Here is a 26,624-nt window from a genome sequence, read left to right on the forward strand (position 1 = left end):
AACTTAGGCATGTAAGCAATATAATATTGAAGCTTTGTTGCGTTGCTAAAAGATGCTGCCTTTTGATTGGGATGTTTAAGATTCACTCTACCTGTTGAAATTACTTAAACCGATAAGATGGTAGGATCTGTATTTTTGGAGTGTTGAGATCTAATCAGAAAAAAACAAGCATTTCTGTTTGTCTATTCTAAGCATAGACATAGGAGGATTATTTGAAAATGCAATATCCTATAGCCAAGAGAGATGTGGTTTAAACAGTTCAAACAGTTATCCTTTTGATGAACCTTACTCAATTTACAAAACTTCATAGAAAGTTTTTGAGATAGTACAGGAAAGGTATTATTAAATTGGAGAGGATGTTACCAGGAATGGAGGGTTTGAACTATAAGGAGAGGGTGAATAAGCTGGGACTTCTGTCACCCAAGTGTGAGGTTGAGGGTGACCTTTATTGTGGTTTATAAAATCATGGGGGGGACATAGATAAAATGAATAGTGCAGCTCTTTTCCCTAGGGTGAGGGAATTCGAAACTAGAGGGCATAATTTTAAGGTGATAAAAGAAAGATTTAAAAGGGCAATCTTTTCACACAAAGGATGGTTTATATAGAATGAATTGCCAGAAGTGGTAGGTGCAGGTACAGTTACAATATTTAAAAGATACTTGGCGAAGTTCATGAATAGAAAAGGCTTAGAGGGGTTTGGGCTGAACACAAGCAAGTGGGACTAAAGTATTTTGGGAAACTTGGTTGGCATGGACAAATTTGAACAGAAGAGCATGGAAACAGATTCAATAACTCTACGACTATGAATCTGACTATAATTTACCCATCTCTCTGCTTCTAAATGCCTTTTTTTATTGTTCACCCACGGAATGTGAACATGGCTGCCTGATCAGCATTTTATTGCCCATCTCTAGTTGCCCTTGAGGAGAAAGCGGTGTGTTGCTAACTTGAACCACTGCAGTCCACATGCTGTAGCTTGTCCCACAATGTCCTTCAGGAGGTAATTCCTGGATTTTGACCCAGCAACATTGAAGGAATGGGGATATATTTCCAAGTCAGGGTGATCAGTGTCTTAGAGTGACAGTTATAGTTGTTGGTGTTCCCATGCATCTACTGCCCTTTTCCTTCAAGATAGAAGTCGGCATGGGTTTGCAAGATGCTGTCTGAGAACCTTTGGTGAATTTCTGCAGAGTATCTTGGAGATAGTACACTGAGCATTGCTGGTGGAGGGAGTGGATGTTTGTGGATTTAGCACCAACCAAGTGGGCTGCTTTGTCCTGGATGGTGTAAAGCTTCTTGTGGTATTGGAGCTCCACCGTCCAGGCAAATGGAGAATTCCATCAAATCCTGATTTGTGCCTTGTAGATGGTGAGGAATCACTTGGTGAGTTACTTACCACAGTATTCCTAACCTAGGCTCTGACTTGTACTTGTAGCCACTGTTTATTTGACGAATCCGGTTGAGTTTCTGGTCAGTGGTAACCCCAAGGTCATTGATGTTGGGGATTCAGTTATGGTAACACTATGGTCATTGCCCGCCATTTGTATGGCGTATATGTTATTTGGCACTTGTCAGCTCAAGTCTGGATATTGTCCAGATCTCGCTGCATTTGAACATGGACTACTACAGTATCTGATGAGGCTCAAATGGTGCTGAACATCAGCAAACATCCCAACTTCTGATCTTGGCTTCTGAGCTCACACTGCTCAATTTTCTTTTCTTTTGTAAACACTATTTTCTTCGTCTTCCGAAATGGTATCATATTTGTTCTTGAGTTCTTTATTTTCTTTACATTATTAACATTGGTCAACTTAGATCTGTGCCACTCTTTCTTAAGCAGGGATTAATTTCTCACAGCATTCATGCATCAATTAGACCTGCCATGTCAGACTTCAAACTGAACATCAAAATCCCGAATTGTTTAAGCAGAATTCGCCAGTTTATTAGAGCTGTGTGTATTTTATAATTTGTAATTCTAGTTTTACTTTTACTTATTACTGAAGTTTTCAGAAGGTTAATGACTGACTAGGCTGAAGGTTCATGACCAATGTCTTTTTATTGATCCTCCCATATAGTAAGCATCACTTACATTTTTGTGGGTATGGCATCACTTGTGTACCAGACTGGGTCAGACTGAATTTTTTCTTTCCTTAAAGGGCATTAATAAACCAGACAGTTTTTAATATGATGGTTTCACAAATTATCTGAATGTGATCTTGATTATTGAGATTATTTCTTAGTTGACTTAAGTTCCACCAAGGGAGGATTTGAACCCATGTCCCCAGAACGTTAGGCTGGGCTTCTGGAGTGTTAGGATTAGAGTGGTGCTGGAAAAGCGCAGCAGGTCAGGCAGCATCCAAGGAGCAGGAAAATCGATGTTTCGGGCAAACGCAGAGTGTTAGTCCAGTGGCATTACCACTACATTATCATCTCCCTGTATGATTCAAACATGTGACATTATTGTGATGATGATGCAGCACTGAGTTGGATCTTATCCAGCTATGTAAGATTTATTGGAACAATGATTCAGACAAATATTGTTGTAATACTGATGAATTCAGTTTGATTGCTGTCAAGGACGGAAACTGGATGCTTTGTGATTTTTTTTCGGGAATAGTAAAGAATGGATGCAGAGTCTGATTTTAAAAACCAAGTACACTTGTAATGGGAAGTTTGGTTATGTAATATGAACCTAGGGATTTATCCATTTTTAAGTTGAATTTCTTCCAGAATTATGGGACTTAAATAAGATTTTATGTCCCAGAGTGTACTGTTGGTCTGTATTTAAGTATATCGAACCCTGTAGAGGCCTGTACTCTGTACAGCAGTGCATCCCTTTATTTTAAATGAAAATTCATTTCTTATGAAATCTGCAAGTAGTGCAGATTTTTTATGCTTTTACTGTACATGCTTATTGTAATGTACTCAGTTTGTTAATAATATAACACCACGGGAAATTGCTGAATACTTTTACCCCTTCCTCAGCTAAAACTCTCAACATGACCAGCAGTTTGCATTCACCACATTTAAAGGTTCATTCCGGAGTATTAGCTTGCAAATGATTAATGTTTCTGACTTTTTTAAAATCTTTCTTCCATTCTTTTCTTGCTATATGAAATGATCCTGCAAAGTGGTGCTCATTCATGTGCGACCTGTATACTGCTCTTTTTTTGTCTTCATATTGCCACTTCGCATTGAGACCACATATCCATGATTCCAGTAGTCAGAAGGAAGTGCACTTGCTTTTCCCATTTTAGTTTTAATGAGACACGAATTGACAACTCATGAGACTTCGTAACATCTGGATCTGGGAACTATTAAGAATGCCTTGGCCGCCAAGAATCTTTTCTCAATGTAAAACTGCATTTACAATTCCGAGCAATATGCAATTGGTTGCCTAGATATGGATAAAAGGTAGAATGAACATTCAAAAATTTAGATCATTTTTTGCTTGTCACAACAATAATCAGCATTTCTGCTGCACTCCTCACTTACAGCCGCTTTCAAAACAAATTATTATGAGGATTACTGATGGGTGTAGTGGAATAACTGAGCGGCATGGTTAGCAAGGACAACAACTTGTGTTTTTTTTGTGGGAACATTATAAATCTTGAGGCTGTTGTGTGTTTTTTTATTTTTGTCAGCCTTAATGCCATTTGTTTAGCCACACATTTTCTAAAGACAGGTTTGCCTTTTTATTTGAATTTTTGAAATTTCCAATTCAGGTTGCTGCATCATGACTGCAAACCGAGTTACCAAAAAAAGTTGTTTCATTGCAGATACTGCAATAATTCCCATTAAATACAGAGAAAAAAAATTACATTTCATCTATGAATTTATTTCTAAGTAATTTTTTTTATCGTAATCAGACTTGTCTGTTTTTAATGTGGTTGACTTGATACCATCATTAAGTTCTATAATTCAGTAAAAGATGCTAACAATCATAATACAAACTGAAGAAAAAAAAATTCAAAAAACAAATTGCTGGAAAAACTCAGCAAATCTGGTGGCATCTGTGAAGAGAAAGCAGTGACCCTTCTTCAGAAGCTGTGACACCACCTGAGAGGTGTTTAGTGATTGAACGATGTCTGGAATCAAGTTGCTTTGGATGATTTCTTTGGTGGTCTGAATTTGCACATGTGCTCTCACTTGTTAGTTTTACTATTTAGAGTTTCTTCAATCTCTTAAAAATTTGAAAATGTATCTTCCTCTTTGAATTTGCTGAATTTTGTGACTTGCATTACAGTTTGATGATTTTTTTTTTCTTCTTTCTTTCTCCTTTTAATGCCACCATTACAGCTGCCACATTTTATCAGGGCGGGCTCGCAACACAATGTAGGAAGGAAAGTGGCTACAAGATTCATCTGGACATGGATTATAACATCGACAGTTAACGGCACTCTTACTGAAAAATACTTCCTTTTACAATTACTGAATTATAACATTGTTGTGTATCTGTAATAATTACCTCTGCAATGATTTGCTGCATGTATCACATTCAGGGTAGGCTATTTTACATCTGTCTCTTATAACCAATTCTACATTACAGTGTGTTGTCTCTGGATGCGGATAGATGACACTGATGCAAAATCTTTCTTGTTTTTTCTTTCCTTTCGTAAAATTATGTTTGAGTTAACAATTGTAATAAGTCCATCCCCTGATGCTGACAATTAACAGTGCTTTTGTATACAATACAAGGTCCTTGCCAACCCTCAGGGTTTGGTTCTCGTTAAGTTGTTTATTGCAAAATATTTCTGCTTCTCACTAAGAATTTATTTAGGGCTTTAAAAATGTCAATGAAAACCTAAGTTATATGTGAGTCCTTATGCTATCATTTGGGAATTTGGAAAGGTGAATATTTAATTATGTTATACCTGCACAAAGCAACACACTGGTAATTGCTCTGTGCCTTGTTCATATCTATCTTGATTGCAACTTCATCTTTCCAAATACTTACTCAGTTTGTTATTTTGAGAGGCAGGAACTTTTTTTTCCCCCCTAAGTTTTTTTGTTCTATCTGATGCTTGACCCTTTGAGTTCTCAGTGGCTGTTTGATTTTCAAAATGTGCAGTTCTGTCTAGTTTGGCACTTGAAAAAAACATTTAAATTTGTAGGATTCCCCACTTCAAATGACCAATACGAGATGGAGCAAACAATGGGCAGAATCGAACAGTACATATATGCTATCAATGTTCACAAATAGTTAATTGTTTTTCTGGGTTAAAGCCATGTATACACAAATGGATTGTGCAAACTTCAGCTCAATTGCAGCTACAAAATGAAAGGGAGAGGGGTGAATATAAATAATAAGGTTTTGATAGTTTTAGTCAATGTTTAGGTCAATTGATTAAAAGTCACCACAAGCGAGAAAGAAGATGCTGATAAATTTTGGTTTTGAAATTGATTGAAACAGAATAGGAGGATAGTCTGAAATCTGAAGTGAAAACAAGAGGTGTTAAAATTGCTGTCTATGGGTGGGTATGAATTGTGCTTGAAATGAAAGAGAGAAACTGATCATCCAAACTTCTATATTGAGAAGCCCACACATTCTGTACTAAATCTAGCATATTGGTAAGGATCAGGTGCAACCAAGTCCTTACATGGAATGTGCTTTTGGTGACTGGGGAAGAAACAAATCCACATGTGTTGATTCAACAGTTACAGGGAAAAGGACTTCAGAAGATGCAGCTACTAATGAATAGAAGAGTCGAATGAAGAATGGTGTTGTGAAAACTGCAGTCACTTAGCAAAGTAAGGAGAGGAAATATTCAATTTGGTGTTGGAGTAACATTGGAATTTGTGGAAGTGACATGAAGCCGATGAAAAAGACCACTGGGGTGGAATTTTGTGACCAGAAACTCTGATTCAGAAAGAGTGAAGGTGGAAATGCTGATGAGATGCAATCCTTGATGATAGATGACTGAAACTTAAATAGAGGAAAGGATATGGTGCTTTGTGGTAACAAATGAAAGTATTTTTGAGTTGATAAAACAAAATAAACAATCCCCATCTCTAAATTTATTTTTCCCCATAAGCAGGGCCAATATGCTAGACAAGGCCTCACAGTTGAATAGGAAGAAGTTCCTGGGAGTTGACTCTGGATTCCACGAAGTCGCATTAAAGTCAGATATGAACAAGGAAACAATCTGTTAACTATCACGTTCCTTCAGCTCTTTCAAATGGATGATGATGTCAAGTTGTATAATCCCTTTCACTTGGAGCCCAAAACTAAAATTCCAGAAGAACTTGTATGAGAGCTTTTGGTTATGCATAATTTTCCCCGTATTGCCCACACAGAAGAAGACTACTTTGTCACCATTGGTCATTTCCGAAGGATGTGAGAAATTTGGCTGTGTGGTGAGGCAACCAGCTTGAAGAAAATAGTCCTGAAAACCTTGAGTGTCATCCTATATTAGCAGCAGGAATTAGCACATATTCCATTAGATAGGTTCATCTTGGAAGTGCCACATCTCATGATGGTCATCTCGCCAAGGAGCACCGCTGATTGTTTAAAGCCAGTAAATGCTTTTGGAATGATCTGAGATTATTGAATAAAATAGGCATTAAGAGGGCAACCAAATCCAAGATCTACAAAGACATTAATTCTAACATGATTGCATTAGTGCAATAGCTGGATTACCTGTACAATTGTTACATGACCAATCATTTCAACCAAGTTTGCCTTAAAGATAGTGAAACTTAGATGATGACACTAGATTCTGGATAGGGAGATATTCAGAAGAACAAATATGTCCACCATAGATTATAAGTTAAAGCTAAGGAGGCTTATCATTCACTGCTCATGATCTGCCATATTGAACTTGAAATATTAACTCTTTCTGTCTCTACAGATTCTGCCAGACCCGCTAAGTTTCTCCAGCATTTCTGTTTGTTTCAGATTTCCAGCATAGGTGGTGTTTTACTCTTATTATGTTGACCTACTTTGACTAATACTCGGCTACCCACAAAGGTAAGCTGAAAATTAGTAAAATATTAGTTCAACAGAATACCTGAAGATCAACTCCCAAAATATGTGATATCTCAAATATACCAGGCGAACACACTGCTTGGGACAGGAAAATGTTGCTAATAGCATTCTCAAAATGCTTAAGCAATTCATATCCAGTTAACCAAAGAAAATAACTTAAAGGAAATCTATGAAATGTTCATACTTTTGTTGAGCGAGCATCTGATATCCTGTGCGAACTTTATTGGCTTGAGAATGCATGTGTATTGAATTGGACATGAATCACAGGCTGTCATTAATAATGATGGTCAAATCATCAATTCAGTTCGCTGTTTAACAAAGTGCTGAGGGTAGCAAGGGCACAGAATTTAGGGATGATGGGAGATATGGAGACACCATTCAAAGTCCATCATTAAGTGTGACTCAGTGGTATCATCACAAAATGAACCGGTCAAATCTTAAAGGACATATGTTACAAGTAAAATCTTGAAGCTGTTCTGAGAAAATGACCACAAAGGAATAACCTACTTTAAATCTTCCTTACCAGTCTTCTCACAGATGCCTCTGTCCATGATGCTATTAGCAAAGTGATGACCACAAGTCTTCATGGAGACCAAGTCCTGCTTTTGCATATTTGATGCCCTTTATTATATTATGTAGCAATATATCTTGCAGAGTGGCATTTAAAAACTAATCAAATATCTTAATATTTGTGCAGAGCAACATAATAGTTTACCACCATAATGTGCGACTTTTTGGCTTAGTACAACTTACAGTATTCCTAAACCATGAAGCTAAATTCCTCAAAATAAAGTGTCAACCTGGTGGAGCTACAATACAGACTATACTTCTGCTAAATAGCAAACATGGCAGAATATAAACAGCAATGAATCGTCTCAACCAATATGTTAAGTCAAAGCTCTGCAATCTTGCCACATTCCATCTGTGAATAGTGAACAATTAAGCAACTGATGGAAGTAGAAGAGGCCATGAATATGTTGTCTTGTTGGCAGAGCCCAATATGCAATACAAAAAAAAAATTGTAATCACTTTCAGCCAAAAGGTACACAGTAGGATAGGCTCCTCTGCCATCTCCTGAGGATTCCATCATCATGGATATCAATTTTCAGTCCGTTTGAGTCATTCAGTGACTCCATCAATCAGCTAAATATAACAGGCATAACCTTTTGTCCGAGATGATGAAGGCCTTTGCTTGTGAGGACCAAAAGGTGCAGGAGAGATAAAAGGAAATTCCCTGTTTCCTTTAATGTTTGTAGTCGTGAATTTTTTTTTTGGAAATCTGTGTGTGCCAAGCCCCTGTTGTGTGGTCACTTTAAACATACGGTGACCACAACAGTACTCCATGTTCAGCTTCTCCAACACCCTGTGCACTTCTAATAGGATTTTCCCTCTCCAGCCCTCTAGCAATAAAGGCTAATATTATGCTCCCCCTTCTTAATTATTTGCTGCACCTGCATATACAAAAACACCTATATACCTTTTATTTTGAGCTTCTGTCCATAGCAGTTTGACTTATGGTTCTTCCTGCCCAAGTGTGTAACCTTGCACATTCCTACATGAAACTCCATCTTCCAAATATTTGAACACTCACTAAACCTGTCCGTCCCCTTGGAAATGTCTTATGTCCTCTCGCATCAGCAAATTTGGATACATTTACATTCTGTCTCTCTCTCTCCTCCAAATAATTTATGTAGATAGTAAATTATTGAATACCTAGCACTGATATTCGTGATATTCCACTAGTTAATTTTCAAAATGGAAAAAGACCCATTCATCCCAGCTGTCTGCCTTCTGTGTGTGAACCAATCTTGATACATTACCTTTAATACTGAGTGCTTTTGTTGTTTAATAACCTTTTTGTGATGCTTTATTGATTGCCTCCTGGAAATTCAAATACAATATATGTCACAGTTCCCATTTATCAACTCCGCTTATTATTAACCTCAAAGGACTCGAGCAAATCTGTCAAACATGATTTCTCTTTCACCACTTTGGTTCTGTTCAGGCACGCAGATAATTGAGGAAAACTTACATGCAAAGGGATAAACACTTCAAGATGTAAACAAAGAACAGTTTGTAAGTCATTAGCACATTGTAGGAAAACAATCTTTGTGAGTGCTGTGTATGATTTTGTATTCTTAAATTTTGTTTAGGCTAAAGTTCAAATAGTTGGAGTAAAATATCAGGATTACTGCAGCATTTAGTAAAGTTAGGCACTTGTTTTTTGACTCCGGTCAAATTTCTTTACAGGCGGACTTGGGATTTAAGAATAGTACTTGGAGGTTTTACAATTTCCAGTCTCTTAAAAGAGCAGGATGATGCACCTTTTTGGGGAGAAAAAAACAATTGTAGCGGTGTCTTTGCTCACTGCTCAAGCATCTTCTGAATCTAAAAAGAAAAGCTGCTTCATTAGTGCCTACACCTTCATTGCAAGGTTGGAAGTGAGGATGTTTGATTTCACAACACCCCTGTCCATTCACAATTCAACAGATAATGGAGCAGCTCATGCAGCAAACCTGGACAACATACAAGTTTAGGCTTGTAGGCGGCAAATATTATTTTCCCTAAAAGATGGCAGACAATGCCGATCATCAAGAGAAATTATGTTTTGAGATTCAATGGCATCAACATTGCTAGATATCTAGGCAAAAGTGAGGACTGCAGATGCTGGAAATTAGAGTCAAGGTTAGAGTGGTGCTGGAAAAGCATAGCAGGTCATGCAACATCCAAGAAGCAGGAAAATTGACGTTTCGGGCAGGATCTGATGAAGGGCTTCTGTCTGAAACATCGATTTTCCTGCTCCTTGGATGCTGCCTGACCTGCTCTGCATTTCTAGCACTACTCTAACCGTTGCTAGACATCTCTCCACCAAGATATGGGTATTCCTGTTGACTAGAAACTCAACTGGACCTGCCACATAGATGCTGTGAATACTAGAACAGCTCAGAGTTTGGGTATTTTATACCATGTAATTCATCTCATAACATTAAATGGCCTCTCCATCAGCCAAAGGCACAGATAAAGCATATACTAGAATATCAGCAAAACACTGCAGATGCTGGAAACATAAAATAAAAACAAATGCTGGAGAAATTCAGCAAGTCTGGCAGCATTTGTAGAGAGAGAAAAACACTTAATGTCTGAGTCCAAGATAACTTCAGAACTGTATGACAAAATACTTTCTACTTGATTGAATGAGTGCAGCTGTGAAAACATTCAAAACTCAATACCATGAAGGACAAAGCCATTTTCAGCTTCATCTAGCTCTTCACCATTGTCATACCTTTAATGCACCATATTATCTACAAAATATAGTAATAGTGATTTGTTGCAGTACTTCAGCAGTACTTTCCTCACCTAGAAGAACAAGCACAGTAGATGTGGAATAAGAAAACATTCCTTCCAAGTTCCATATCACCCTGGCTCAGATACATATCTCCATTCCTTCTTCATTTCCAGGTCAAAATGTGGAGCACTGGAACCTCTCTATTGTAATTCAAGAAGAAATCTCACCTGGAGGGCATATGGGCATAGGCAATAAATGTATGCCTTATCAGGAATGACTACGTCTTGAGATTTAACTTGAGGCAGCAACGCTATCCTGGCTGACTTTGCATGTTGAACTATCTGAAGAAGGAACCTAATCTTGTTGTGGGCAAGTTTGTTGCTATGAAGTGCACCCATGAATTATGGGTAGATGTCATTTTCAGTCTTGGTTGATTAGTGGTAACTATTGTAGGAAATTTTAGTTTGCTGTCTAATTTAGCTGAATTTGTGCATAATACAATGAATGTTTTACCTTCTAAAGAAAATCTGAATTGGTTTGAATCCACAATGGAACTGGAGCAACTCAAATTCATACCCACAGGGTACAAGTACAGACCTAGGCTCTGAAATTTCTAATAGGGGTGGACCACTTGGCTCTTCTCCCGCACTGAAATGTCTACAGGTGGCCACACCTACTGATTCATCTTGGGCATGAATGAATTGAACATTGCCAAGAACAACCATTAGAGATTTCAAAAAAATGTTTCCTAATTCCTCCTCGATCTTTTTGTCAGGGGAACGGTTCGGAGGATGCCACAGAGAAATTGAGTATTTTATTTGGAAACTACATATTTCCTACATTCTTTCCCTATTACAACATTTTGATGTAGAACTGCTGCTACAGTCCTCAAATGGTTAATTAGGTTTGACTGTTGATGTTTGATCTATCAACTAGGTTTCGTATTGGAGCTTCACACTGACATTGTGTGAGTTAAATGCACAGGTAATAATTGTAGTTATTGGTTAACGGGCCTTTCTTTGATGCTGTGCAGGTGTCGGCGTGGCGACGGTTGTGATTTCATTCTTGCTCTGTACTTATTACAATGTTATTATCACCTGGGCTCTGTACTACCTGTTCAACTCCTTTGGATCATCACTTCCTTGGCAAAACTGTAATAACACATGGAACATCGTGGAGAACTGCTCCAATGGATTTCCTGGGAATGCCACTCACCTTCGATCCGCCAGTCAACAATTTTTTGAGTGAGTACAACAGGGGCATGTACTGAAAAGAAAAGTAGGTTCCCTTCCCTTATTGTTGATAACTATATTTTATTTGGGGGAAAAAAGAAGTGTTTCTAAACTCACGATAGTGTGGTCCACTTAAAGAACCAGTAGCAGATTAGAAGTAAATATCATGATTTATTCAAACACTCACTGAGTCTAAATGCAATGTCAATTACTTAGATACTTAAAAGTGTCTCTTTTTTTCTCAAGGGGTAAACACTTCCACAAGTTGTAAACAGTCAAGCTCATTGTTGTAAAATAGTTTTTGTCGGCCCGGTGAAGAAGGAATTCTGATGGTCTAGGATTATGGATACTTTTAATCAGTAATTATATCAAACAGGTCTTATTTGGCATTTTTCTGTTCAGACACTTTCCCAGCAATTTTTTTTTAATCCCACTGAACCTCTAACTAAGGTTCGTGCCTTACATACATAGCCTTTTTGATAACTTTTGTAGGTGTACATGATATTTTAAAGATCAGTGTACATGGTTCATCAAGTTTCTTTGGAACTACACTGTTTCTCATATTGCAGCATTCGGAAAATACCTTGTTCCATTCTTTTGAGGTCCAAAGGGGACAACCTCCCAGTTTCCTATTCTCAAATCCATTTAACAGTTTTACCAATTACCATTTGCTGAATCTATTAATATGTTTTGGTAACTTTATGCTTTCATTTATGTTGTTTATATTGATATCATTGGCAAATGTAGATTTATGGCTTTCAATCCTAACACCTAAGCCATGAATAAATACAATGAGTAGCTAAGTTCCTACATACATCCTTGCAGGATGCAATAACTCCCATTCTAGAAATTGGAATACCTGCCTATTACATATTCTCTGTCTCCTGCCACACTTCGCTAATGAGATCAATATTGCCTCTTCCATCAGCTTTAGCCAGCAAATTTTAATTTAAAAATTAGATAGTTTCATTCGAATAAATAACATGCATAGATACTGCTTTAGTCATTAACCCCTTCCCCAGGACTTTTTTTTTGGAGAAAACGTTTCATTTTCAGACAAATTTTTTTAATTGCTTTTTTCATAGTATTTTTGATGCTGATTATGGAAATGACTTTTGTTTTTAATCTATTTCCAACATTTTACTTGAAATTTTATTGTGAAGGTACCATTTTTGGCAAAAGAAAATTGGTCTTTCAAGTAGTTCATCTTTCGACAGTTCATTTCTTGATCTGGCATTTTCACAATACCCCCAAGCATTTTCAAGGCGAAAAACACACAAATTTCTGCCTTTGTTACAGGGTGCCACATACAATCTCTTTCTCCAGTTTGTTCAGCAAAACGATTAGTTTCGTCCACAACTCGATCAATAATTCTGTTGTCACATAAAAGACTAAAAAAATCCAAAGGTGTCATATCAGCTGTGTCTTGATCGATTGATATTCCGGGATTTCCAGTGAATGGGAAGTGTGGTGGTGGAGGAAGCATGCATTCTTCCGACACCACATGTCGACACCAAATTCGTCCATCCTCCTCCTCCTCCTCCTCCTCCTCCTCACTTGAGAGAGAATAGCCATTATCAGACGAGCTTGCACTCTCATCTGATGTATCCAAGCTTCTAATAGAATGTTCATACTCATTGTCATCTTCTGAGCTCGACACCTGGGTGTAATTTGTAAAAAAAAACCAGAAAAACCGAATGACAGTATGTACCCAAAAGCGATGCGTCGATGCTTCTTGCAATGCCTGAGGCGGAAGAGACACAGCTCCCAGACGTATAAGTCACCGAGTATACCCGTTTCTAGCTGAGAAGGGCCCAGAAATGCCGAGAATTGACATATAAACTCGTCTGTGGCTGTTTTTGAAATTATATGTTTTGTTCGAGTTTACTCGTCGCACTCTGAAAAAGACAAATTAACTCGTCTTTGTCGGGTAAGGGGTTAACAATTCAGTGAAGTTCAAGGATGACCTAACCTCTACAGGTTGATGCTAGCTGTCTGATCAGCTGAACAAATTTTCAAGGTGTTCCGTCACTAACCTTTAATTACGTGTATATCGAACATGAACATTACAGCGCAGTACAGGCCCTTTGACCCTCGAAGTTGTGCTGCTGTGAAACCAATCTGAAGCCCATCGAACCTACACTATTCCATTCTTGTCCATATGCCTATCCAATTATCATTTACATGCCCATAAAGTCTACAACTGTTGCAGGCAGAGCTTTCCATGACCATACTACTCTCTGAGTAAAGAAACTACCTCTGACATCTGTCCTATATCTATCACCCCTCAATTTGAAGCTATGCCCCTTCATACTCTCCATCAACATCCTCAGAAAAAGGCTCTCACCGTCTGCTCAATCTAACCCTCTTATTATCTTGTACGTTTCAATTAAGTCACCTCTCAACCTTCTTCTCTCTAATGAAAACGGCCTCAAATCCCTCAATCTTTCCTCGTAAGATTTTCCCTCCATACCAGGAAACATCCTCGTAAATACGATGGTGTTTCCTAACAACAGATCTTGTGCTAACTGGTTTATCATTTCCTGCTTGTCTAGAGGGTGGAGTTGTAGGGCATTTGCATGCTGAACATTTGCAAGATATCCAGTTAAAAAATTAAAAACCCAACAGCAAAGTTGTAATATTCCTCATGCCCCTGGACTCAATTCAGTTGAAATCACTGTTGGAGCATCAGTACTAGTGAAGGCCAAGAATGCAAACTAATTCAGCTGACTGAATAAAACACACTCTCCTGTGAGAAGGATTGCAGAGATTCTAGTTTTGAATGATTCTGATCCCTTCATGCCACTTCCCAAACTCAGCCAGACAATTGGGCAAACACTAGTTTATGCTTAGAGTTTCTTGCACATTGGACATTTTCCACATGTACCTTGATATTCACTGTGACTCTTAAATGACTTTACTTCTAAATATATGAAATAGATGGAGGGCGAGTGTAACCTTATCACTGTTTATACCCTGTTGCTGGAAAAGTGCAGCAGGTCAGGCAGCATCCAAGGAGCAGGAGAATTAACGTTTCGGGCGTAAGCCCTTCTTCAGGAATTTACCGCTTATACCCTGTCAACACCATTGAGACTGGTAATTCATGGTAAATTATGGGCAGACAGTCATTTCCATATGACTGTTGTCTACCCACATTTGAGTATGAATTCATTATCAAAGTGAGAAATATTCTACAACTAAAAAAAAACTGCAGTTTAATAAAGCCTGAACATTTACTTTTTTTGTACAGTTACAGGTTGTTGCAGATGAGCAGAGGGATTGAAGAGATTGGCAGCATTTCCTGGGAGTTGTTTGGTCTACTCCTATTAGCTTGGATCATTGTATACTTCTGTATATTCAAAGGAGTTAAATCAACTGGAAAGGTGAGAAGCAGTAAATATGAGTACTTAAACATCAGAGACAAGTATTTTGCTTGACTAATTTTGATTTTTGCCTGCTTTGGAAAGCCAAGCTGAATAAAATATTATACAGAATGCCAAATCCTCTAGTACCTGAAAAGAGTCTGGCTTTAATTTGGACCAAATTGTTTGATCAAACTTGCCATTCTATTTTTAAATACACATAAAACTAACTGTTGGCATAAACAGCATAGTAGTGTCCCTGAAGTAGATGATACTTGAGAAGGCAATGTTATTTGTAAAAGTGAAGGTTGATTTTACTTAACAACTGATATTTAATCAGTTTAGTTAACTCTGAAGGTTCTGTCAAGGCTTTTGCTGCAAATTTAGTCAGCTCTGTGGACTTTGGACATCTTTCCTGATGAAGAGCTTAAGCTCGAAATGTCGATTTTCCTGTTCCTCGGATACTGCCTGACCAGCTGTGCTTTTCCAGCACCACACTCTTCAACTCTGTGGACTTTGGATATAGACTGTACAATAGGAATTATTCTATTTCAATTTTATAAGGGGATTGCAGAGAGTAGATTTTTAAAAATGGGGAGGGTCCAAAAGAAATTGGTTTCCTGCAGGGAGATATGCACTCACCAATGAAAGGCAGTGAATGGCAGAACCCTTCAGAGTATTGATATGCAGAAGGATTTAGGTGTAGAGGTCCATAGATCATTGAAGGGGACAGTGCAGGTGAATAAGGTAGTAATAACAGGCTTATGGCATGCTTGCCATCATTGAAACGGACATTGAGTCTAAGGATAGACAAGTTATGCTGCAACTTTATCGACCTTTAGTTAGGCCACACTTGGAATATTGTGTATAGAGTCGAGAGTGTGGTACTGGAAAAGCACAGCCAGTCAGGCAGCATCCAAGGAGCAGGAGAATTGACGTTTCAGGCGTAAGCCCTTCAACAGGAATGAGGCTTGTGGGCTGGGGGAGGGCTGAGAGATAAAGAGGAGGGGTGGGGTGGGGTTGGGGCAAAGGTAACTGAGAATGCAATAGATAAATGAAGGTGATGGAGAAGGTGATAGGTCAGAGAGGAGGGTGGAGCGAATAGATGGGAAAGTGGATGGACAGGTCATGAGGGTGGTGCTGAGTTGGAGGCTCGAGACTGGGATAATGTGTGGGGAGGGGAAATGAGAAAACCAATGAAATTCACATTGATCCTGTGTGTTTGCAGGGTCCCAAGGCGGAATATGAAGCGTTCTTCCTCCAGGCATTGGGTAGTAAGGGATTGCAGATGGATGAGACCCAGGAACTGCATGTCCTTGGCAGAGTGGGAAGGGGAGTTGAAGCGTTCAGTCACAGGGTGGTGGGGTTGGTTGGTGCATGTGTCCCAGAAATGTTCTCTGAAACAATCTATAAGTAGGCATCCCGTCTCCCCGATGTAGAAGAGACTACATAGGGTGCAATGGATACAGTAGATGACATTGGTGAAGGTACAAGTAAATTTCTGTCAGATATGGAAGGATCCTTTGGGGCCTTGGACTGAGGTGAGGGGAGTGGTGTGAGCTCTGTCAAAAGCCCACACCGCTCATCCTCACCTCCATTGCCCACACCACGCCCCTCATCTCCATCAAAGCCCACACCATCCCCTGACCTCCATCAACACCATCCCCTCACCCTCATCAAGCTCACACCACTCACCCTCACCTCTGTCGCCCACACCACGCCCCTCATCTCCATCAAGCCCAGATCACCCATCCTCATCTCTGTCGCCCACACCATGCCCCTCATCTCCATCAAGCTCACATCACTCCCCTCCCCTCTGTCAAAGCCGGCACCACTCCCCTCACCTTCGTCAAGGCCCACACCATTCCCCTCATCTTCATCAAAGTCCACAACACTCTCTTCTCACATCCGTCCACATTACTCTCCTCACCTCCAATGCCCACACCACTCCCCTCACCTCTATCAGCCCACATCACTCCCCTCACCTCTGTCACCCATACCTCCATCACCCACACCTCTCCCCTCACCTCCCTCCAAGGCCCCAAAGGATTTTTCCACATCTGACAGAAATTTACCTGTACCTCCTCTAATATCATTTACTGAATCCGTTGCACCCTATGTGGTCTCCGGTACGTCAGGGAGACAGGATGCCTACTTGCGGATCTTTCAGAGAACATCTCCTGGGATACCTGCACCAACCAACCCCACCGCCCTGTGACTGAACACTTCAATTCCCCCTCCCACCCTGCCAGGAACACGCAGGTCTTGGACATCCTCCATTGCCAAAGCCATATCACCCGACACCTGCAGGAAGAGAACCTCATCTTCTGCCTTGGAACCCTGTAACCACATGAGATCAATGTGGATTTCACCAATTTCCTCATTTCCCCTCCACCCATATTATTCCAGCCCCAAGCCTCCAACTCAGCACCACCCTCATGACCTGTCTATCACCTTTCCCATCTATCCGCTCCACCCTCCTCTCTGACCTATCATCTTCATCCTCACCTCCATCTACCTATTGCATTCTCAGCTACCTTCATCCCAGCCACACACCCCCCTCCCATTTATTTCTCACCCCTTGGCTTACAAGCCTCAGTCCTGATAAAGGGCTTATGCCCGAAACATCGATTCTCCTGCTCCTCAGATGTTGACTGACCTGCTGTGCTTTTCCAGCACCATACTCTCGACTCTGATCTCCAACATCTGCAGTCCTCGCTTTCCCCCAATATTGCTTTCAGTCTGGTCACCACAATACGAGAAGAATGTGGTGCTTTAGAGAGTGTATATAAAAAGTTTCCCAGGATGTTGCCTGGTATGGGGTATTTTTTGGTATGAAGAAAGATTGGATAGACTCTGTTTTCACTGGAATGAAGAAAGTTGAAGTGTGACCGAATAAGAGTTTATAAGATTGTGAATGTCATGGATAGAGTGGAAAGTACGAGGCTATTTCCCAGGGTGGACAGGTCATTTACTAGGGTTCAAAGTGAAAGCAAGGACACTTAAAAGAGATGTGCGGGGAAAGTCTTTCGCACAAAGGGTGATGAGTGCCTCAAACGCGTTGCCAGAGGAGAATGTGGAAGTGAACACAATAGCAGCATTCAAGAAACACCTGGGTAAATACATAAATGGGAAGGAAATAGAGGGATACAGATCCTGTAAGCGAAGATAGTTTTAGTATGGAAGGGCAAAATGTAGCAGGCTTGGAGGGGTGAAAGGCCTGTTCCTGTGATACACATTTTTTTTGTTCAATATTACAAGAAATGTTTTGATTTCCCTCCACATGTTGACGTTATAAAGTTGCACTTTTCTTTCCTGCTTTTTCCATCCTCCGCCCATCAAATGGGAGAGAGGAAGGGAAGGATTTTCACCATCACCCTGTGCATAATATATGAACATAGAGGCATTGCAATTGAGACTGTCAAAGCTGCCTTTCTATTCATTATAGTCTTGTCTGTTTGAACACTTCAGTGCTTTTTACCCACCCCATCTCCGTAACTCTGTATGCCATTGGTAATCAGAAATCTATTAAGCTCTCTATTAAACATCAAGATTGAGCTTCCACAACCCATTGATTCCCACCCTTCTGAATAAAGACATTTTTCCTTATCACAGACCTATCTGACATCCCTTCTATTTTGAAATTGTGCCTCCTGAATCTAGGCTGTACAAACAGGGGAGATATTTTACTGCACCTACCCTGCCTATCCCTGTAAGTATGTTCCTGTTACCAAGTTTACTTCCTTCCAGTTTGAGTTACTTGTCCGTTCACACCCCGATAAGTATGTTTAAACCTACCGAACAGCATTAGCTAACCTTCCAGGTGTGCACATGGAAAAGGAAAAGGAAAAGGAAAATCGCAGCCAGAGGACGCGATTCTTGTCCTGAGCTTTCAATTATGAATGTTCTGTGATTCTATGTAAAGTATTTAACCCCAATGTGTTATCCTTCCCCTGCAAAATTCTTTGAATTTTTCCTGATATCAGAAAAATTTATTCCCTTGAAGGTCTTTCATGCTGGCATGGAAGGAGGTATTTCGAAGCAATAACATTGGTTGCGATGTTTTGCTGCTACAGATGCACAGATTGAGAGGTGCTTTCTCCTGCTGCTACATAAAAACAATCAGATAAATCAGCTCAAACTGAGATATTGGACCTGAAACCTATGTGTGCTTTTACCTAAACTCATCCATAGGGAGAGGGAATTCAGATTTTTCTCCTCTCTCATTCTTCCGGGGATTGTAACTGACTTCAACTTGCTACCTCCTCTCTGGAAGAGTGAGAATTTAGTAATTCTGGATGTGGGGGAAGGAACATTCATGGATTGTATCGGCAAAGTGAATCTTGAAAATAGCTGAGAACTAATTGAACAAGAACACTGTAATAAGCTGAGTGTTTCCATTTGTTTGAAATGGTAATCTAGTCTTATTTTGGAACTGCTTTCTACACCATTAACCTCTTACTCTGCCTTCCAGGTGGTGTATTTTACAGCCATTTTTCCATACCTCATCCTGATAATACTTCTGATCAATAACGTGCAACTACCGGGGGCCAAGACTGGAATCCTCTTCTTCCTGACACCTGTATGGAGCAAACTGCTGGAAGGCCAGGTAATGGAGGGAACAGTTTCTGTGTTTCATGTAGGTGCAGAGCATGATGGGAAAGCATAAGCATTAAGGGCAACTATCCAGTTAGTTGCTGTAATTTTGAGGTATAAGAAATGCTTTTTTTCGTATATTAATGCCTGAAGTAGTGGACATCCATCTCTATCTGTTTACAAGTTTACAATTTAACAGTATTTTCCATAGAGAAATGGGGAGAAGTAATTTCTAATCTGATTTGGATCATATCTCCATTGTTAAAATGGCAGCAACAACTCTTTATTTAAAGGCTGAATTTATTAAAAGAGATTTGACTAAAGTGAGTTGAGAATTCTAGAAAGTTAGATTATTTAAAGCCAAAAGAAAGCAAATTATATATGTTGTCACCCTGACAGAACAGTGCTGATCACTATTCAAGACAATTTAAAATTTTGAATAATAATACTTGAGGCTTTGTCTTTTTAAGAGGGGGATAAGCCTGTGACAATTATATTTAAATATTAAAAAAATGCTATATTGTTGACTACTAATAAAGATTTTTGTCACTGGAGCTGAGGAGGTTGAGAGGTGACCTTCTAGAGGTTCATAAAAGGATGAGGGACATAGCTAAGATGAATAGCAAGGGTCTTTTCCCTGGGGTGGGGGTGTTCAAAAATAGGAGGCATATTTTGAAGGTGAGAGAAGGAAGTTTTAAAAGGGACATGAGGGGAAACTTTTTTAAAAATACAACGTGGTTACTGTGTGGAATGAACTGCCAGAGGAGATGGAGGATACAACATTTCAACATTTAAAAGACACTTGGATAATTACATGAAAATGAAAGGTTTGGAGGGTTTGGGGCCAAATGCAGGCAAGTGGACTACTTTGGAGAACATGGTTGACATGGATAGTTGAACCAAAGATTCTGTTTCCATGTTGTATGACTATGACTCTATGTCATGATGTCATTTTTGAGTCTAGATTAGTTTTGTTCATTATCAATGTGGATATGTAGTAAACTAATTAAATTAATGAAAAACACAATTACCATTATCAGATTTTCTCAGTTTGAGAATATCATTGTTTCAAGACTGTTATGTTTTTGGATCATTATGTCGTAATACTAAATATAGGTTTCTACAAGTTGCCCTTTGCAGTTCACTGATCCTTTTCAATGATACTACTTTACGTCAAATAAGCATATCCTCAATGCAGCAACAAAATAACAACCAAGAACATTATGGGCACTAAATATTATGATACGTGGTAAATGTTGTTGGCTGTACTCTAGCAGCTAATGTTCTGGATCATTAACGAAAAATGGAGTGATGACAGAAGATCAAAGAACCCACACCTTTTGAAAATATGAATAAGTATAAAACTTCTGCTGCCTATCCCTTAAGAAAATTATTTCTTTAGAACCATTCCCAAAAGAAGAAAAATGAGCTTGTATCCATGGCTCATTTGGTTGAGAATCTTTGTGAAATTGATAAGGGAGATACCCAGACATGAGATGAGGTAATGTTATTTAAATATACGAGCATATTTGCTAAAAGAACCTTTGGATTCATTGTTGCCATGATTGACAGCACTTTTTGAAGGTTTGCCTTGTTTTTCTTGGAGTGAGGGAAAAAGAATTTGAAGGATTAGAAACAACAAATGCTGAAATCCAGAATCCAGTTTAAAAAAAGTAAAATAAACCAGCCAAGGTATAAAGAAATATAATTGATTTCCGATAGAATAGTCCAACACTCTTATAGAAAATGAAATTTGTCTCCAAACGGAGATGTGACCAATAAATGAAATTGCTGGAAATGCTCAGCAAGTCATGCAGCAACTATGGAAAGAGAGCAGGAAGGTTGGCATTTAATGACCTGACAAAATGTCATCAGCCTGAATCCCTAACTTTATCTCCATCTCTCCACACAGATATATGAAAACATAAGAAGTGGAATATAAGTAGGCCGTTTGGCTTTTTCAAGTCTCCCCATTATTTAGAATCAGCATGATGAATCTTGATTATGGTTTCAAGTCCATTTTTCTGCCTGTTTTTCACATCTTTATTGATCAAAAATCTCAGCTTTAAACATATTCAGTGACCCTGAATCCACTGCTCTCTTAAATAAGGAATTCCAAAGATTATCAACTCCCTGAGAGAAAATAAATTGCCCCTTGTCTCTGTTTTATATGGGAGTCCACTAGTTTTGAAACTTCTTCCTAATTCTCGATTCCACCGTCGTTCAAGGAAAACATCCTTCTAACATTCACACTGTCAGCCCCTTTAGAATCTTGCATGTTTCAAGAAAATTACCTTCTAAACTCCTGTGTGTGTCGGCTCAACTTCATAAAAAAACTCTTCATTCCGAGGAAGAGCCTGGTGGATTTTCTCTTAAATTCCTCCAATGCAGATACATCCTTTCTAAGTAAGAAAATCAAAACTGTATGTAGTGTACTCAGTGCAGTCTCAGCAATGCTGTGTATGGTTGTCGCAGAGAATTTCCAACATCCAAAGTAATTTGCTAATGGTTTGTGACAATTTCTGCAGATTACAAGTCATGAATCTTTTGAATATCTTAATTTCAAACTTGTGCGTTCTTATCATAGGTATGGGTGAATGCTGCTGCACAGATTTTTAACTCCATTGGAATCGGTTTTGGCACCATGATATCTATGGCCAGTTACAACAAATTCAATAACAATATACTCAAGTAAGACTTTAATTTCTGCCTTAGTTTTGATGAAGGAAAGCATTGAGAGTGTCAGACCTCATTCCACAACAACTTGGAGGCAAAACCAACCTTCAAGTTTCATGTTTATATGGGATTTCCACCAGTCCAATCAGAGATGAGCAACAAATGCCGGTCTTGTCAGTGATGTTATCATCTCATGAAAGAAAAGCATAAACAATGATTGCTTTGATCAAGTAGTTAATAACTACTGGGATTTAAAAGGAACTCTACCCCTTGATCTGAATTTTAACAAATGAGCTAGGTGGTTCTCAGCTTTCAAGTCGGATTTTCTTCATGACAAAAAGGATTGTGGATTCATTTATGTTTTAAATCAAACTAAAGTTGACCCTTTTGTATGCAGAAGTGCTTCCAGAAGTCACCATCTATACAGCCTAAGTCAAATTTTAAGATTATGTTCCGTTGTTTTGGATTTCCACATTAGAGTAAATGGTTTATCTACTTCAGATTTACCTGTTTGGAAACGTTGGCTGGCCAGCATTCATTGCCTTCTCTAGTTGGTCTTGTGACGGTGGTGATGAGTTGCCTTCTTGAACTGCTGTGGTCCACATGCTGTAGGTTGACTCACGATGAAGGAACAGTGATATATATTCAAATCAGGATGGAGGGGAATTTGCAGTTGGTTGTGTTTTTAAATATCTGCTGGCCTTGTCTTTCTGCTGAAAGTGAGTGTGGGTTTGTTAAGGTGCTGTCTAAGAGGCCTTGGTGAATTTCTGCAGTACATTTTCACTGCAGCTCCTGAGCGTCGGTGGTGGAGGGAGTGGATGTTGTAGATGTGGTGTCAATCAAGTGGGCTGCTTGTCCTGGATGGTGTCAAGCTTCTTGAGTGTTATTAGATCTGCAACCATCCAGGCAAGTGGGGAGTATTCCATCACACTGCTGACTTGTGCCTTGTAGATGGTGGACAGGTTTTGGGGAGTCAGGAGGTGAATTACTCGCTGCAGTATTCCTAGCATCTGAGCTGCTGTTGTTGCGATTGTGTTTTTGTGGTGAGTCCAATTGGGTTTCTGGTCAATGGTAACCCCAAGGATGTTGATAGTGGAGGATTCCGTGATGGTAACACCACTGAATGTCAATGGTCAGTGATTAGCTTGTCTTTTATTGGACACAGTCATTGCCTCGCATTTGTGTGGCACGAATGTTACTTGCCATTTGTCAACCCAGGCCTGGATATTGTCCAACCTTTGTTGCATTTGAATATGGACTGCTTTAGTATTTGAGGAGTCACGAATGGTGCTGAACATTGTGCAATCATTGACAAACTTTCTCACTTCTGACTTTATGATGGAGGCAAGTGCCAGAGGACTGGAGGGTGGCTAATGTGGTTCCACTTTTTATGAGGGCTGTTAGACATGCATCAGAAAATTACAGACCAAGTGAGTCTCATGTCAATGGAAGGGAAACTATTGGAGAAAATTCTGAAGGAGAAAATTATTACCTCTTGGAAAGGCATGGAGTAATTTGGTATAGTCAGCATGACCTCCCTGTGACAAACAACATTTGAAAATGTGATCGAGTGTGTGGATGAGGTACGTTCAGTTGGTGTGGTTAATTTGGATTTTAGCAATGCTTTTGACAAGGTCCTACTGGGAAACTGATCAGGAAGGTTAGGCACATGGAATTGTGGGAAACTTGGTGAGCTGGATCAGAAACTGGCTTGTAATAGGACACAAAGGATAGTGGTAGAAGACTGTTTGAGTGGTTGAAGGCCGGTGTACTACAAGGATCAGTACTGGGACAATTATTGTTTGTTACATACATGAATGATATAGATGAACATATGATGGGAATGCTAAGCAAATTTGCATCGAGATTGGTAGAGCGATTCATAGCAAGAATGGTTGTAGGTAATTTTAGATGAGTTGATCAGATGGGCAGACCATTGGCAGGTGGTACTTAATCATGATAAGTGTGAGTTGATTCACTTTGGAAGAAGAAAGTAGATGAGGAAGTATTTAAGATCAATTGCAGGACACTGAGTAGCTTAGAGGAATAGAGCGATCTTGAGGTAATTATTCACAGATCCCTGAAGTCAGCAGAGCACCATACTAGACTATTTAAGGCATATGGAACACTTGTTTTCATCAGTTATGACTTAGAGTATAAGAGCAAGCAGGTAATGTTGGATTTATCCAGGGTTTTGGTCAGGCCACAACTGGTGTACTATATGCAGTTCAGGTCACCTCATGACAGAATGGATGTGATAGCATTAGACAGGGTAGAGAGGAGATTCACCAGAATGTTGTCTGAAATGGAAAAATTGAGCTATAAAGGAGAGACTAGCTATGCTTGGATTGTTTTCTTTAGAGCAGAGAAAACTGAGATGGGACATGATTGAAGTGTATAAAATTATGAGAGATATGGACAGGGTGAATAGAGAGCAATTATTCCCTTTTTTTAAAGGATCAATCACAAGAGGGCATAGTTTTAGGGTAAGGGGCAGGAGATTTGGAAATAAACTTTCTCACTCGGCAGTTGTTGGGAATCTGGAATGCACTCCCTGGGAAGGTGTTGAGACCAGAAACCTTACAAACTTAAAGAAAAAAGTATTAAATGGCCACTTCAAATATCATAACATTCAAGGATATGGGAGAAGTGCAGGATATTAGGATTAACACACTTTTAGTGGCAGTTTCAATGCTGCAGACTCGATGGGCTGAAGAGCCTTTTCTGTGCTGTGTGAATCTATGGAAGGTTATTGATGAAGCAGTTGAAAAATTTGGACACTACCCTGAGGAACCCCTTAATCTTCTTTACTCTGAGGAATACAAACCAAGCCTGGGAAATCTGTTCTCAATTTAACCATTTCAGTACTTGTGGTGTTAGGGTGAATCTATGCTGCAAGCCCTTCAAGGTCAGTGTAAACTTGCTGAGATGCAGCTCCCACAATTCATCCCAGAGATTATTCCTTTCAATAATTTTCTCCTTGGCACTGCTGTTTCATTCCACATTTCCCCCACTTCTCACCCCAACATTGCAACAGTGACACCATTTCAAAATGTCCTCAAGACCAAAAAACCATAAGAAATAGGAATAGGCCTAGGCTGTTCAGCCCCCTCAAGCCTGCTCTGTCATTCAGTAGGATCATAGTGATCTGACATTTTTCTTCACGATCACTTTCCTGCCCTTTCCTCATTGCCCTTGATGTTTTTACTGATCAAGAATCTATTTATCATAAACATTAACAAGGATTTTGCCCCACAACTCTCTATGACAAGGTGTTCCGAAGACACTCAAATGTCTTAAGAGAAGAGATTCCTCCTCATCCAAGTCTTAAATTGGTACCCATTAATTCTATCTATGCCCTCTGGTCCTGGTCTCCCATGAGAGAAATCGTCCTCTCAGCATTTACTCCTTAAGAATCCAAATGTTTCAAATCTAAGCAGCTTTAACTGTCTTGGGATGTCCTGATGTTCTGAACGCTGCTTCATAAATTGAAGTTCTTAGGATTCGGTGATTAAAATTGTTTGATATGTTTAGCTTTGCTGACTGCAGGGACCCCGGCTGTGGGCATCTTCTATGATGTATATAGTACCAGTAGCTATAGAACATAGAAAAATATAGCGCAGTACAGGTCCTTCGGCCCTCGATGTTGTGCCGATCCAAGCCCACCTAACCTACACTAGCCCACTATCCTCCATATGCCTATCCAATGCCCGTTTAAATGCCCATAAAGAGGGAGAGTCCACCACTGTTACTGGCAGGGCATTCCATGAACTCACGACTCGTTGAGTAAAGAATCTACCCCTAACATCTGACCTATACCTACCACCCCTTAATTTAAAGCTATGCCCCCTCGTAATAGCTGACTCCATACGTGGAAAAAGGTTCTCATGGTCAACCCTACCTAAACCCCTAATCATCTTGAACACCTCTATCAAGTCACCCCTAAACCTTCTTTTCTCCAATGAAAACAGCCCCAAGTGCCTCAGCCTTTCCTCATACGATCTTCCTACCATACCAGGCAACATCCTGATAAACTCCTCTGCACCCGTTCCAGTGCCTCCACATCCTTCCTATAGTATGGCGACCAAAACTGCACACAATACTCCAGATGCGGCCGAACCAGAGTCTTGTACAACTGCAACATGATCTCAGGACTCCGGAACTCAATTCCTCTACCAATAAAAGCCAGTACACCATAGGCCTTCTTCACAGCTATTTACCTGGGTGGCAACTTTCAGAGATCTGTGTACATGGACGCCAAGATCTCTCTGCTCATCCACACTACCAAGTATCCGACCATTAGCCCAGTACCCATCTTCTTGTTACTCTTACCAAAGTGAATCACTTCACACTTACCTAGATTGAACTCCAACTATGTTGTCAACTTCAAAATCAAGAATTTGGATAAGGAACAAAAAGTTTCTTACTCCCTTAAAATAACTCAACATCATTTGAACAATAATTGTTCTGTTTAAAATCAGCTT

General features: G+C 39.5%; 1 protein-coding gene across 4 annotated transcripts in view; it reads left to right on the top strand.

Annotated features, from left to right (window-relative positions):
- LOC132827069 (sodium- and chloride-dependent GABA transporter 1-like) overlaps positions 1-26,624 on the top strand; it is a 118,331-nt gene that overhangs the window by 78,233 nt on the left and 13,474 nt on the right. For 2 of the 4 annotated variants that reach the window (XM_060843515.1, XM_060843517.1), the window contains 5 exons: positions 4,300-4,503; positions 11,308-11,518; positions 14,757-14,889; positions 19,343-19,477; positions 22,052-22,155. In XM_060843515.1, coding sequence (XP_060699498.1) covers positions 4,476-4,503; positions 11,308-11,518; positions 14,757-14,889; positions 19,343-19,477; positions 22,052-22,155 — 611 coding nt within the window. In that variant the 5' untranslated portion in view covers positions 4,300-4,475. The remainder of the gene's footprint in view (positions 1-4,299; positions 4,504-11,307; positions 11,519-14,756; positions 14,890-19,342; positions 19,478-22,051; positions 22,156-26,624) is intronic. The other 2 variants (XM_060843514.1, XM_060843513.1) reach the window with 1 other exon arrangement.

This window comes from Hemiscyllium ocellatum, chromosome 24 (genome assembly GCF_020745735.1).
Source record: "Hemiscyllium ocellatum isolate sHemOce1 chromosome 24, sHemOce1.pat.X.cur, whole genome shotgun sequence".
NCBI lineage: Eukaryota > Metazoa > Chordata > Chondrichthyes > Orectolobiformes > Hemiscylliidae > Hemiscyllium > Hemiscyllium ocellatum.